The sequence below is a fragment of the Parasteatoda tepidariorum genome, chromosome 10 (assembly GCF_043381705.1).
Source record: "Parasteatoda tepidariorum isolate YZ-2023 chromosome 10, CAS_Ptep_4.0, whole genome shotgun sequence".
Classification (NCBI taxonomy): Eukaryota; Metazoa; Arthropoda; class Arachnida; order Araneae; family Theridiidae; genus Parasteatoda; species Parasteatoda tepidariorum.
This window is the reverse complement of record NC_092213.1, coordinates 52649927-52665895: the sequence shown is the minus strand read 5'-3', so window position 1 is coordinate 52665895 and position 15969 is coordinate 52649927. Positions and strand designations below refer to the sequence as shown.

The window sequence follows — 15969 nt, the reverse complement described above, 5'->3', positions numbered from 1 at the left end:
TTATCTAATGAGTTCTGTTTACTTGCAGCTTATGCGCAATAAATGAAACTTATTGTTTTTCTTAATTTTCTTCGTGTTTTCTTGTATTTATTTATTTTGTTGTATATATATATATATACAACAAAATAAATAAATACAAGAAAACACGAAGAAAATTAAGAAAAACAATAAGTTTCATTTATTGTGCAAGAGCTACAAGTAAACAGAACTCATTAGATAAGTTCAAAATGAAGATAAAACAAAGGAAAATAACAGACATATGAAAAGGGGGGGGGGAAAGAAAAATAATAATAAAAAATAACAAGCAACTGGGGGAAAAAAAGGTTAAATTGTTTTTAAAAAAATCCGGAAAATAAAAGATATAATCTTTTCATCAGCCCACACGATTATATCCGCAAAAAAGAGTGCTTTCTGATATTGTATCAATATAGCCAAAGCAAAATATATTAATACAATAGTGTGAGGAGCACTCGAAAATCTTTTTTACAAAAACTACAACGAAAAAAATAGAACACAATAAGTGAAAATAGCACGTAAAAACAAAAAATAAAGTAAAAGAAAAAGAAAAAAAAGAGTAAAACAAAATCTATAAAGCAAGTAGGGAATTCAAATGTACTTACATGAACGGGAAAATTTTGCCAGATTGCGAAATATGAAAACAAAAGCGTAAAATCCTCTTTTTCATATGTTTTTTTCTAGAGGAAATAGCTGATATTTTATATATGTCTTTATAAAAGTTTTAATTTTGTATAAAGGTTTTTCAAAAATTATACAAATTATTGAAATATGGTTTTTTCTTATTTAAGAACAGGACCCACAATGTTTTTTACTGAGTTCCTTCAAATAATTGTTCAGCCTTTGAAGTAGTTCTACTGTACTGTAACTTTCTAAGGCGTCACGTAGACACACATCATGACACCGCTGATATCACTTAAATTATTATAACTTTCTTTTTTAGAATTTATTTAACTCGCATTTATCGTTATAAACTCATAAAAGAATTTTTAAAAATTAAAAAGAAACTATATTTCTGCTTAAATATATACTCTAACAACCTGCTGTCATGAAAATAACAAAATAAATCTACCCCTATTTTTCGCCTTTTTTTGAAATCCTATTCCATTAAAATAATATTAAAGATAATCTAATAAATTACACGGCAATCTTATAAGGTAACAAACGAAATTTATAAATTTTAATATTCTTAAATCATTTACTCTATAGCAATTGTTGAGAAAAGTTATTAAATTCATGTAATTGATGATAAATTCATAAATAAATTCTTAGAAATTGAAAACTATTTATCAGTTTTAACACCTTCTCAGATTGCTTTTGCGATGAAAATAAAGGAAATCAATCCCACTTCTCTTCAAGCTTTCACAAAATCTGATTCCAACCGCAATTATTGCATGACTGCTCAAAGCAATAATGCATTTCTTTAATTACTCAACTGAAAAGTTTTTGGTTGATGGAGTTTTGTTTTCTTCGAAATTTCCTTTCGGGCAGATTGTTCAATGGCGTGAAAATATTTCTTCCTTCCTCAAAATCTTTCAAAATTTGTAAATTGCATTTCATGTATTTCTATCTCTTGATTAAACTCTAAAATATTTCACTCTAACCTTTAGAATTTACACAAATTGCACTCAGTACTTTTGTTGATGTAATTAAAATTTATATTATTTCAGTTCAATTTCTTGAATTTTAGAAGAAGTGAATTTAAAAGTGATTCATGAAATCTGCGATGCTATTTTTTAAATTTAATTTGTAAGCTCTTATTGTTTCGTTGTGTTTAAAAAAAACTTTATTTACTGTGTAATAATCGTGAAAAATATAATAATAGTATGACTGAAAATAAATAAACATAAAGATCAAATAATGTGTTCTTGAAGATATTTGATTTGTTAAATTTTTCTGATAGCATTATAAATATTAAAAATATTTCTGGTTGAAATAATTGATTCAAATACTAAGAATATTTCTGCTAGCATTACTAGACACAAAGAATGAATACTTTTGATATATTTCTGGTTAAAATAATTAATTCAAATACTAAAAATATTTCTGCTAGCAATACTAGACACAAAGAATGAATACTTTTTATAAAAATATAAGATCTTAATAATATGAATGTTTCCATAAACCAAAGCCAAAATATTCTAATAAGAATGCCTGATATAGTAATGATACTTCTAATAGCAATGTCAGTAAAAAATGCAAAGAAAATTTCATATTAAAATATCAGAGTTAAATACTAATTTCTCATATACGAATGAAAAATAATTCTGATAAAAATATGAGATAAAAATTAACAAAGTATTAAACCAACATTTGCATAGTTATTTGCCAATTTTAATTTAATTTTTGTTAATATTTACATTAGAAATTGTAGTGACAAAATAAAGTATAAAATATATATAATTATCTCATTTTTCTTATTCTCTTTTCCCTATGTATTCAGAAGCATATGTTTGTAGAATGGAAAAATGGAAAAAGTTTTTACATCATCTAGTTTTATAGCTATTGGTTTGCACAGCAAAGCCTAGTTTAATAACTTATAAAAATTATCTTATTATATTAATTAGAATTTTTTTAAAATTTTTTTCCTAAAATATCCCTTTTACGGAAACAACTATTTTTTGCTGATAATATGAGCATTTAAATATTTTAACCATTAGTTTAAAGTTGAGTTTTGTTTTATTTGAAAAATTGTTTAGAGCTTATCAGTCTTTTAACTCAATTTATTACAGAGAGTAATTTATAGCGTTGGTTCAAAAATCAGCGTTATTATCTGAAATATTTTATTCAGTTTCTTTCCCACAACGTGAGCTTATACGTAGTATATATAAGAAATAAATAGCACTTATTAATATTCATTTTTTCTATTCGCTTCAAAAAGATTCATATCATATAATCGGCTCATATAATTCATATATTTCCATATAATAGTTTATGTCATTAGTTGAAAAAGTATTATATTAAACATAGGGAAAAAATTAAGATTAAAAACAACTTAGACAAACTAAAATAGTTAAATCAAATGTTAATGTAATTTAGGTGCTCTAAAAGCATACATTTTGTCTTCATTAACACTCACCTTTGAGAAAAAACATTCAAACCTATTATGCAATTAAAATATATTAATTAAAGATAATGTTAAAAGTTCATATAAAAATATTAATAGAAAATATAAAATTCTATTTAAACGACTATTGTAAAATTCCATTTAAACTACTATTGTAAAATTCTATTTAAAACACTATTGTAAAATTCTATTTAAACTACTATTGTAAAATTATATTCAAACTACTATTGTAAAATTATATTTAAACTACTATTGTAAAATTATATTTAAACTACCATTGTAAAATTATATTTAAACTACTATTGTAAAATTATATTTAAACTACTATTGCAAAATTCTATTTAAACTACTATTGTAAAATTCTATTTAAAATACTACAAATTACAATTCAAACTGATCACCCCAGTAGCCCTCTGCACACATCTGGTAGGAGAGAGTTGCCATTTTGTATTGTTTTGTGATTACTTTTGTACATGATCTAATATTAGAGTTCAAACTCTGTATATACATCTCTGTGAATACTATCATTGTAAATTCTGCGAACAAGTGCATTTGATTTATATTTGCATAATGCTTTAGCTTATACAAATTCTAATGCCATCGAAAATGACATAATTATTAAGACGTGCAATGTCAAATCTACATAATTGAAACTTTAAAGTGCTCGTTGAAATTAACTCGGCGTGCGCTTTTATGAATTTATTTTAACTTATTAATCTAGGTCATTCACTAACTCTGATAATAACTCATTAAATTTATCTTGTGTTGAGTACTTTCTACTTTGAAATCAAAGCACTTAATGAAATATCTCAAGATTAAAGTACATAAAACTAGAAGAATAAGTATGGTTTATTTTGACGAGAAGTTAGAATCAAAGGAAAATTATATCTAATATCCACTAGAGGTAAAATACAGCTTATACATGAATAATATATGATTTATTTATGCATACGCACCAAATAGTAATTAAATTTAGAAATTAGTATCATATTTTAAGACTTATGAATCTACATTTGGATTATATATACAAAAAATTAAGAATATAATGCCGTACTTTAAAATATATTAATTTTTAGTCACTGAGAAAATCAACCAGAATATGATAACATATTGCCGTGCTTATAGCTCTAAAGGAAATTCAACAAGTTCGATAATTATTATCGAAATGCTTTGGTAATCAGTTTGTTAAAAATAGCATTGAAATATTGTTTAAAATTCTTAGTTAAGATTTGGTAATCTTTTTATAATACCTTGCAGCATGGCATGAGACAATTTGTTCTGGTGAATTTACTTTTCAATTTTGCATTCTTACTAAATATACGGTAAAAAGGACAATAATTTTGGAAACCAGAAATTCCGGTAAGCTGTTATCTTAAAAACGGAAACCGTTGCAATATGAATGGTTTAAACACGGTATATTTTAACAACTTATTATATTTTTAATAAAAAATGTATTTATACTATGCAGTTCAGTATTTTTACTAGAATTTTTTTCTCCGTACATAATAAACAACGAATATACTGTCCTAATTTGAAATATATTACTTTTGGTAAATAATTGAAATTTGACAAATGTATATTGATTTAGAAGAAACATCTGGTAATAGGATTTCGTCCATTATTTTTCACAAAATATAATGTTAGGAGGAAAACAATAATAATCCCTGAAATTTAAGACAACATATTTCAAAAAGTTTGAATTACTAAAAGTAAGAAGCGAACTATCAATTTAACTGTTTGAAAAAAGTTATTTTGTATTTCTACAATGAACACTTTTTTCCGTATGTCATATATGTCACAAAGAGATGTCATACATTAGTCATTAGAGGAAAAGAACAATTTTAATTTTTTTTTCAAAAACTATTTGTTTAGCCTTTTTTTATGTTTTGTATCTATCTATATCCATTGACTATCGTCAGTGGACATTTTTCTTTGGACAGATATCCAATTCCACGTCTTAAAAAATTAACATAATTTTAAACGCGCTTACATAAAACTGAACAAAACACAAATATGACCAATAAATCCAACTTTTTAATGCCTAACATTACACTAAGTAAAGAAGGGTATCAAATCAATTCGAAATTTTGCCTAGTCTTTTTCTAACGCCATGACTTTGCAAACTCACGCACATTTCCAGCTATATTTATTCTTTTCAATATGTATTTTTGGCCATGTACATCTCAAGCTATGCCCACAGTTAAAGCTATTACAGTAAAGGGTACCGGCACTCAGGGTGCCAGTACTTTTTACAGTAAAATAAATTTTTACCTGAACATGTTACAGAACAAAACGTGTGATATATCGTAATTTTTACAGTATTATATCAACATAAGCGACTGAATTACTCTATATAAATAATAGTGTGGTAATAACGGTTTAATATTTTAGTGTAAAAAGGGTTTTTACTGTAAAATAGATTGTACAGATGATTCACCCGAAGTTACGGTAATTTATACTGTATTTTTTCTGTGATTTTCAACAGTGAATTTAATTGTATATGCACTGGTAGCTACTTCCATTTTCTTAAACGCGTAAACTAAACTATATCCAACATTGAAAGTTCTCCGACGGCATATTACAAACTAAAATAAATAAATAAATAAAACAATTGATGGAGGATGAGAAAAGAGCGCACCACGTGTGTTTGAACGAACGAACACAAGTTTGCTACGGACAAGTGTTTGTTTACTTATTAGTAATCATATCCAGCATCATTAAAACGATGAATCTTCATAATAACATAACTTTATGTGAAGATAGCAGAGCAATGAAATTGAAAGTTTTTCTGTATAGGATAAAAAAGGCTACAAAACTTTACGATCTGAAACACCAGCAGAGGAAGCACTAAATAGACTATCAGCAATATAAGAAAGCAACTGCTGTCACCGTTTTTTTATGCTAAAGTCAATAAAAGTTTCTACAGATATTTTTACTAGAAGATGTGCCTTGTGTTTTATTGCTGTCTAATAAAGAATAAAGAGATACACAATTTTAAACTTTAACGATCTTCCATTTAGCTGCTAACTGAATGAACTGCCTAGATTGACTGATATAGTAAGTTTCAGTTTACACTTCATCCATATGTCTAAGTTCATCTACATTTTATTCTGTGATGCCACATTTGGCATTACATATGTATTTCCTATCTTTTTAAAATATCCTTCATTACTTAAGCTTATTTTTATTAATAGAAGAATTATATTTAAAATAAATCAAAAACTTAATCTTTTTAAACGAACATAAATTATTTATTTCTTCTCTTCCAGATCAATGTAACGGATACTTTCCTTTTATTTCATTATTATGAAGACATATTAATTCACTGTCGCCTTTAATCGAAAACAAAAATCTATTTATAACTTTTTATTCTAATTTTCCAACGGCTAAATGTTTCGGTTTCATGGTTATATTAATTCACATAAATTTGTTGGCGACTCGTGATCGCCAAGGTATTCTTTTACATCCATGTTGATATGCTAGTTGGCTTTGTTTTGGCTATGGTATATTAGGAAAAATCGCCAAATTATGGATCTCCTACCCATACTTTCTATGTCCGTTGGGAATAATTATATTCACTTTTAATTTCAAAATTTGCGAGGCTGGGAGCCCTTTTGGGGGCCTCCCCAGTCTCAATTTTCTAACCGTCAGAAATGTTATTCTGGCTGCATGATCTCTCAATAGAGAGTATTTTTCTAATTTCATCCCTTTAAGGGATTTCTTATTTTGGATGAAGATGTGGCCAGTGTCGAAATCTTAAATTATGATTAATAAAACCTAAATTTACATTCAACGATTTGTACATTATTTCCTGGAAACTCAATTGTTCAATTCATTCATTAATGGCCTAAATGAACAGTCATGTACTACACTATACAACTACTGACGGAGACACAAACCTCACGTCACATATTCTATCTAAGTACTGGATTGATTTTGTCAAAATATTGATCTCTTCAACGTTTTAAATGTAAACTATGTCATTACATTAAAGATTTCAAAAAAGCATTGCTCTCTGTAAAATAAAATCTAAATTAAATTACGATGAAAAGTAACTACCCTCAGGGTGAAGTACCTTTCACCAGAACATGTAACGGAAGAAAAGTCTGATGTACCGTAATTTTTGCAGTAATAATTACCGTAAATTTTCTGAATTGCTCTTGTTAAATTAATACTACTGTAAAAAATGCTGTATAATATTTTGTAAAAATGGATTTTATAATAAAAGGGATTTTGAGGATGATGTACTAAAAGTGCCAATACTTCATACCATGATTTGATCCAGAATTTTTAACAGTGTTGTAATTTAGCAATAATGTTACTTAATTTTATAGAGCTGCAATATTATTCATTTATTATTATAACGAAAAAAATATGTAACATTATAAAATTAAATTTCGAAGTAGAATCCTCATGTTTATTAATCGAATTCCTATAATCATACTTTTCATACATTGAAACATTAAACATTAAGATAAATTAAACATTAAGCTACATTACGTTAAAAATATCTTATTATGTTGAAACATTTTACTCTCATAGTATTTTTCTCTAAACACTTAGAATATAGCAACTTTTCTAAAAATTATATATTCAAAAAGATTTAAAGAGTTATGGTATTTAAAACTAAAGTTTTTACTAATATGAAGTTTTGAAACATAAACTATTGAAAACTTTAACCGAATTGAAAACTTTAACAGAAGGTTTTGAGTTAATAAATTTAAAATACACAGTTTTATTTCAGTGAATTTAAGAACATCAGTTCTCTGAAATCTAGGAAGTGTTGGAAACTGTCAACAAAAGAGAATCTCCCATTAAACATTGCCACTCACAGAAGAAAGAATGTAATTTCTATGCATGTAGCTGACTTTAACTGACGTTTAAACTTAAACATTCCCGATTTTCAGAATATTGCTTCAACCACACAAAGTAGAATAAATGTAACAATTTATTTAATTGCTATTTTCCCTCATTCAACCAAAACAGACAAATAATCATGAAAAATAGCATTAAAACTGTTGATCGTTAAAAAGAAATTGTTTATTGTCAGATTTCAGCTAATACCTTAAGAGAGAATCGATCCAAACCTAATACCTAAGATTCACCTAATACCTAAGAGAGAATCGATTTCACGTTCTTCGAAAGCTAGAAGGTAAGCCATGTGTTAAGAATCACGAATTCATTTTCTTATTTCCCATAATTGAATACCTAGCACAGCAGTGAATGTCAAGCAATCTTATAGAAATAAGTGCATGGGAGTGCCTTATGAAGTCACATAGTTCTTTTCAGCTGGTTATATAATTTCGCCAAGAGAATTATTAGTTTAGTTATGTGACCAACTACGCAAGAGCTAGTTCAAATCCCAGCATTGACATCACACTACTTTTCTTCATCACTACACTTCTCAATTGGTGACCCTGAACTATCGTAATAATAAATTCTCATCCAAACGTGGATGGCAGAATCACAGAGCTGCGTAACGCAAATTAGTATAGCACTTTTCACAAAGTAAAGAATTGATCCAAACTGTAAACTGTGCTGTTACCTGGATGAACAGACTGCTGCGGTTATTTGACTGTAGTTTTAGAATACAAATTCTAACAGTGTAATATCATAGGTAAAATGCGTATCATGGATTGTTTCAAAATTCTGAAAAAGTTTGCGCAGTAAATTTAAGTTTTTATCACTTTAATGAAAATTTTACAATAAAAATACTTCACCAAATCAGCTACTACAATGAAGATAGATACTTATATTTTTTTAATTATTATAGCTTACCTTTAATAGATTCAATTTTTCTCATTCTTTAAAATCATTCATAATCTAACATTAGAGTTATCCTAAAATGAAAGTATTTTTTTAATTTAGTAAAATAGTACACTAAGAAGTTGAATTAGGATATAAACTAAATATTAATTTACGTATGATTTAATAACAGTAGCAAGCTTCAAATAAGCACTTAAGTATCACAAACTTGATTAGTGGCTTCATTTTTAGGATAGAAATAGATTCAATTTTTCTCATTCTTTGAAATGATATCTTATTATTTGTAATCATTTATGTTTCATTTTATATGAATATTGTAGTGTATGTTGTTTTTAAGGAATTTGATAAAGTTATTAAAAAAATTTTTAATTGAAGAGTATACAATTGTCTATGTGATTACACTGGGGAACTATTGTTGCTTTATACAAAGGTCTTGTTTAATTCGGATGATGGGATTTTAAATTAATTTGATTCTGAATTTACAGATTTTTTAAAATGAAATTTTTGGCTTATTTTTTGACGAAATATACAATCTTAAAAACGTTACACGAGGGTCGCATAGGTGCTGAAACTACTTTCTGGGAGGGTTAGGGCACGCGATCAGGATTAAGACCGCAAAGAAATCCATGTCCAGAAATGTCGTAGCATGTGGCTTGAGGTGCGTCCTTATTATGATCTGTTTAAAAGTGCACGAAAAAGAGTACATGCAATTGAAGTGCCTCTAACGGCGTATGACGACATTTCCACTCATGAATTCCTGTGTAATTTTAACCCTGATGATATAATCTATCAACCCTAAAAGTTTTTTCAACACTTATGCCACCCTTTGTTAGGCAACCTACTTAAACTTGAATTTTTTTGTCAAAAAATGAGCCAAAATATTCACTTAAAAAAACTGTAAATTTAAGTAGTAAAAGCTTGTCAATACATTTTTGCTACATCCTGTTATATATTACATTTGTAAAGTGTACATTTCGACGAAATATAGACTAAATATATCATTTAAAAAAAAGGTAGTTTTCGAAATAAAATTAAAACTAATTCCATATTCGTAAAACGAATTCCACATTTGAAATCTGAGTTACAAAATCCTATTAAAAAGAGCTGTGCTTGTAAGATGAGGCAAATAAAAATTGCTTTATTGTTTTTTTAACACAATTTATATTTGATATTTTATGCGACATTTTCCATATAATGTTTTTTAAATAATTTTATTAATGCGAAGTTTTCGTCCTTATTCTAAGATTTTGTTTGATTAAAAAATGCATTTCTTTAAGCTCTATCTTTTCTAAAATGTGCCTTCTAGTGTAAGGCCTGATCGAAATTTCACAGCTATTTAGAGTGAAGCTACAAATATCCCTCTAGGATAGCTGTTAAAGTCTAAAACACTTTTCTTATTATTATTCATATCTAGTTTTCGGATTTAAAAGCGCCTCCTTGAATAAATGTTTTTCTTTTGAAAGAGAAAGATTTTAGAAATGCATTGATATTTTATTTTTAGGATATATTAAATGGTGCAAGTGTTAAAAAATAAAAGGACAAATGTTTGAAATAGTTGCCTTTGGAATGCAAAAAAACAATTTGAAGACTTATAGAGAATATATTTCTTTAGTGCAAAATTTTTCACTGTTTCAATAAAAAAATGTATTTTTATAACTTATTAAATTAAAAAGAAAAGAAAAAATATTTTATAGCAAAAGGTAGTTTTTTTTACCTTCCTTACATATAATAAAAAGCAAAGTTGTACGCAGTTTCATGTTATAGTTTTCCTATGGTTCCTAGTATAGTTCCTGTACAAATATTTTCTTGCAAATTGTGGTACATTGGTGTTTCACTTATTTGGGATACAACAACGAAAATTAACTAAAACATAGATGAGGATCCGAAATTATGCACCTGGTATACCAGTGCCCTATTTCTTGTTAAAACCTCTTTCTTTCATATTTAGCGAAATAAAAATACGTACCGTAGTAAAACAGGAAATAAAGGGGATAGCATACACTAAAAAATCCGGATCAAATTACGATATATAGTAATGGCACTTTTGTGTACCTTCCGTAAAATCCATTTCTACAGTAAAATATTATACCTTAATTTTTACAGAGATATTTTTTAATTAAAATGATTCAATGATTTCATGGTAATTATTAGGTACTGTAAAAAATACGGTATATCAATGTTTTGGTAAAAATAAATTTAACGGAAAAAAAACCAATACCTTGAGTGCAGGTACTACATTTACAGTGATTCTATTTGAAATATTTTAAAATGCACAAGGAGTTAAAAATAATTTAGATGCAATCAAGTAGCCATCAACATCAGGGCAATCTACGTTGATTGAAAGCTCACTTTACCTTCGTTATTTATTCATAATTTTGCACAAAATGTTATAAGCCGTGTAAATTAAATAAAATAGTTAAAACAAAAATATAGGACCATTAGGAGCTCTAGTGTCATTGATACTTTTTGTTTATAGTACATCTGTCTATTTATGTATGATGATATTATATAATATTATATAATATGTTAAAATATTATAAAATATTTTCAGGATGAAGTTTTAAGCATAGGCAACATATCATGAGAAACCATTGATTTTAAAACATTTCTATACTTTTTGGAAGTTATACTTGGTAAAAAAAAATAATTCAAAGAACTTCTCTATCTGCATAATTTTAAATTTTAGTGTTTACACACAACAGTCACGTCCTTTATCACAACATAAACTCATAAAATGTGTAAAAATTAAAGAAAAATGCAGTAAGAAATGTAAACAATGCATAATGACAATTTTTTTATAAATTAGGAAGTTATGTATAAAAAATTTGGCTGATCTCTATTGATAAAACGTACCCATGGCCTGTGTTCATTAGTAATCACTATTTTACCTAAACTGAAACTCTAAACTTTAATATTACCTTCATAAATAACTTAGCATAATTCTAACAACGCATCTTCTAGCTGCACGAAAATTGAACGATAAATTGACAATGTAAATGCATATAGTTTATCCACTACGTTTTTTAATTTTGCGACACTGTCAAATTTTTGTTTATTTCTGTACGATTATATCATACACGATGATAACATATATGTATCGAATGAAATACTTTTCTGAGTATGATTGATTGCGTACATAGTCCAAAAATCTGTTTTCTTTGGGCTTCATCCCAATAAAAATTATTTAATAAGGATAGGATTGCATGAATTTTAGTTAGTATTACCAGTATTTTTTAATATTATGCATTGATGCAGAAACCTAAAATTTTCTAATCAATTTCAGAGATTTTTTCTTAGATTTTACTTAAAACTTTTCAGTCATATTTTTATTTACATTTGTTTACATTTTTCTGTCATATAGTAAATTCTAATATATAGGGGAAAAGGTAAAAGAAATCTGCACTAATAACCCATGCAAATATGCATCTCAACTTGGAGAAAATTTAAGAACAAGAAAAATGGTGTAAACTTAAAAAATTTGAAACAAATCGGAATTTTCTATACAAAATGCACTATTGTCTTCATTAACACATGATATTCTTAACTAATTAAACTTCTAAACATTTTATAGAACTAAAACAAAACAAATAACCTAATGATTATGATAAACTTAATTCATTAAAAATAATATAGGGCGACGAGAAACTCACCAGTCTAACTGGATATTTTAGCGGTTCATTGTAGCCGTTTGGGCAAGTACGTTGCCAATTTAAATTTAAAAAAACGCGCTGCTTTTTATAATTAGACTAGAAACTATGCATTTCTCAATCTATTTTGAACCTTTTATTTTTTTTTCCAAATAAAAGCACCGTATTTCGTGGCTTACGCGAGAAATATCTAAATGGAAATAGTTTACGTATAAATTTAAAAGACGTATCATATTTTTCAATTTCATGCTTTTGACCTTTCATTCACTTGATATTTCTTATTCTGCGTATCCAGGGCGAGAAGTCATTTCTTTCAACATATAAATATATAAAATTCTGATTCAAAATATCGGAATTCAATTTTGAAATGAATTGTGAATTATTCTACAATGAAAGTAAAGCATTTTATTTTTAAGTATTATGGAATGCATGTGTGCAAACTAAGTTTTTGTTACGAATTTATTTTCAATCTGACTATGCAATAGCTTAAAATTCTCTCATTTTTTAAGAAACATTTAGTTAAAATTATTGTGAAACCTTAAAATATTGCAATGTGTAATTTATGCTTTAAATTATTTTTATAGTTTAAAAATGCTGTGAAGTGCTCAAATTTGACTCTCTAAATTTGTAATTCAGTTAAGAAAGTGAAGAAGTCAGTTAAGAAAGTTTTTCAATTAATCCAATATATTGTATCATGTACCTACAGGTATAAGATACAGCAATGTGAACACTTTTTAAACTTATTCAATATAGACAATCTTTTTTATAGCAGCAAATATTTTGAAAGATTTTACATGGCAAGACGGTTGTCATAATTTGAAAGATCATGCTTGAAGCGTTTAATTATGGCTCCGATTTTGCAAATTCAAAGTTCGGCCTAAATTAAAATTTGGCTTAATTCTAGCTTTAATACCAACAATTCATAAATCATTCTATTGGATTGCAATATGTAAATAAGAATGCTTTAATAGTTATAGTGGCATTAAAAATGGATGGATATTTGTTCTTACTACGCTCAGTTTGGTTGATTCGAACTTTGCATGGATAAAAATGATGCAATTTCTAAAAGCTTCAAGTTTTATGTTTCAAACACGTACAAGTGCTTACGTACAATACGTAAAAGTGTTTTATTTAATTCAAGGCTAGTTCCAACCCCGTTGTTCTTGCCCTTTCCAAAACTGCTTTTGCAGTTCCATTTAGATTGTATCTTTATTCCTACTCACTTTGCTCACCTATGAGATACTTTTAAATTGTATCCCAGCGTCATCCACATTTTAGTGCTAATTAGAGTCTTAAGATCGACTCTAAGGTAGCTATCCAGGCAGTTGCCATAAACCATGATTCAGATACTCAGACTATTTGAGATATTAGAGATAATTTGATTTTTCTCGAGAATGCCAACAAAATTATTATGTTCCAGTGGATCCCTTCGCATGTGGGAATCAATGGCAATGAAAAGGCAGACCAACTAGCCAAGAAAGGGACACTCGAACCACAATGTAATAAACCGATTCCACCAGACTCCCTTAAAAAACAATTTTCCGTGAAACTTATGACCGACCTAATGCTCAACCAAGCAGTAAAATCCACTGGAAAACCCTGGGCTAACATCCAAAACAGTTGGAAGAAATTTTGTCACAGTCCTCGTAAGAAGGCTGTGGCAAATTTCAGACTCTCAACAGGCCATGACTGCTTGGCAGAGCACCTCAACAGAATAGGTATCCTTCCATCTAGCGAGTGCCAAATCTGCAATTCGGGCACCATGAACTCAGACCACTTGCTTGTATGCCCTTTACTGGACAAACAATCCCAAGAGCGGGGTGATCTGTGTAAACTTTACTGGGATGCCAGAAATCATATGAATTCTCTGTAAAGACTACTCCTCACTCTTCACTGTATATATATAGTTTTTTTCTTATTTTAATTTTTTCTATGTGTTCTTTTTGTATTAACATGTGTTTGTCATGTGTTTTCTTTGTTTGTTACTGTAACTCCTTGTCTATGTCCACTTAAAGTTGAACATTGTATATGGATTAATATTTCCAATAAAGCCACATGTAACAACAACAGAGTCTTAAGAAAATTCAATATAAACATAAAGTGAAACCTTTAAATATTCGTTTAATTTAAGTTAGAAAAATTATAATTTCATTTAAGTATTGTTCAACACTACCGGAAAATTAATTAAATTTTTTTCCTGATAGATGCAATTATAAATTATAGTGTTTTTTTATTTCTGAATTTCGTTTCCACCCTGCGAAATACAGCAATATTTACTACTAATATGTATCTTTAAATTGTTATTGAATCGCAATTAAAACAAATAATATAGCTCAGTTTGTTTGTTATGTGAATTATTCGCTTCTGCCCAACTTTTCACTCAGTTTGCTTAAACTTTTCAACGTCCATACGTGAGAAAAGTTCTTTGTCAGAAATTTGTAAATAAGTATGACAGCTTGATATTTCAAATTTCAATTCTTTAAATTCTTTGAACTTGAAGCAGTTTTAAACTGGTTTTTAATGATATGCATACATAAATTTCTGAATAATATATAGATTGCTACCAAAAATATTTGAAACATTTAAAAAAAATTCGTCTTTTAGTTTCATGCATCAAAGTTTCATGCTTTCTCCCTTTATATTAAGAGTTCTTAGTTCTTTCTTCTTCGAGTAATTCTATCCTTTATTTAAAAAGAAAAACAATTTTAATAAATTCGCTAGTATATCAGTTAAATCTCTATTTCCATTCTGTCTAAATTAATTAGCTGTTTAGTGTTCCCGAGATAATTACATATATTGAAACTTGTTTTACATATTTTAATATGTTACAGTTGACCAAAGCCACGTTCATTCTGTTTTGACGTATAACTGATTAACGAGTTTATAATAGTTGAGATAATTGCCGACGGTATGAGTCTGGTACCTTTACTAAAATACAAAATATACTAAACTAGTTTAGATAAAACTTGTTACATGAAGCGAGATTTAATATATATATATATATATCCTTTATAGCTATATGCAATAACATGCATTCAAAGGCTAAATAGATTGGTGTAAAGTAAATTATTTGAATATTAAGATTAATGTACTGAATAAATTGTATTGAATGATAGGTAAGATGGTTTCTGTAATTATGTAAATATACACAATCATAAAAAAACTATCATACTATATTGGAATAGAACGAAATAGTACTTGGTATTTGTACTTGCATTTGGATAGATTCATAGAGTTAAAAAAGAGCATGCAATTATTGATTGAAAAATAAATAAATTAAGTAATGAATTAAGAGGATTAAATTAAGAAATAGGATCAAGAATAATTTAATTAAGGGGATGGGATTCATTTAGGAAAAGTGGTGGTACAATTCTGTCACAGGATATAACAATAACCCAATAGGTTGAAATGGTCACAAAGTATGCGATATATCTATATCTATATATATATATATATATATATATATATGTTGCA

At 27.5% G+C, this 15969-nt stretch overlaps 1 protein-coding gene across 1 annotated transcript; it reads left to right on the top strand.

Moving 5' to 3' along the window:
• Positions 1-13906: 13906 nt before the first annotated feature.
• LOC122268883 (uncharacterized) lies at positions 13907-14368 on the top strand. The gene has a single exon (XM_043039688.1). The coding sequence runs from the start codon at positions 13907-13909 to the stop codon at positions 14366-14368; it is 462 nt and encodes a 153-aa protein (XP_042895622.1).
• The last annotated feature ends 1601 nt before the right edge of the window (positions 14369-15969 follow it).

What these genes read in the sequence shown, in the direction of transcription:
- LOC122268883 (XM_043039688.1), top strand. Translation starts at nt 13,907, where the DNA reads ATGTTCCAGTGGATCCCTTCGCATGTGGGAATCAATGGCAATGAAAAG.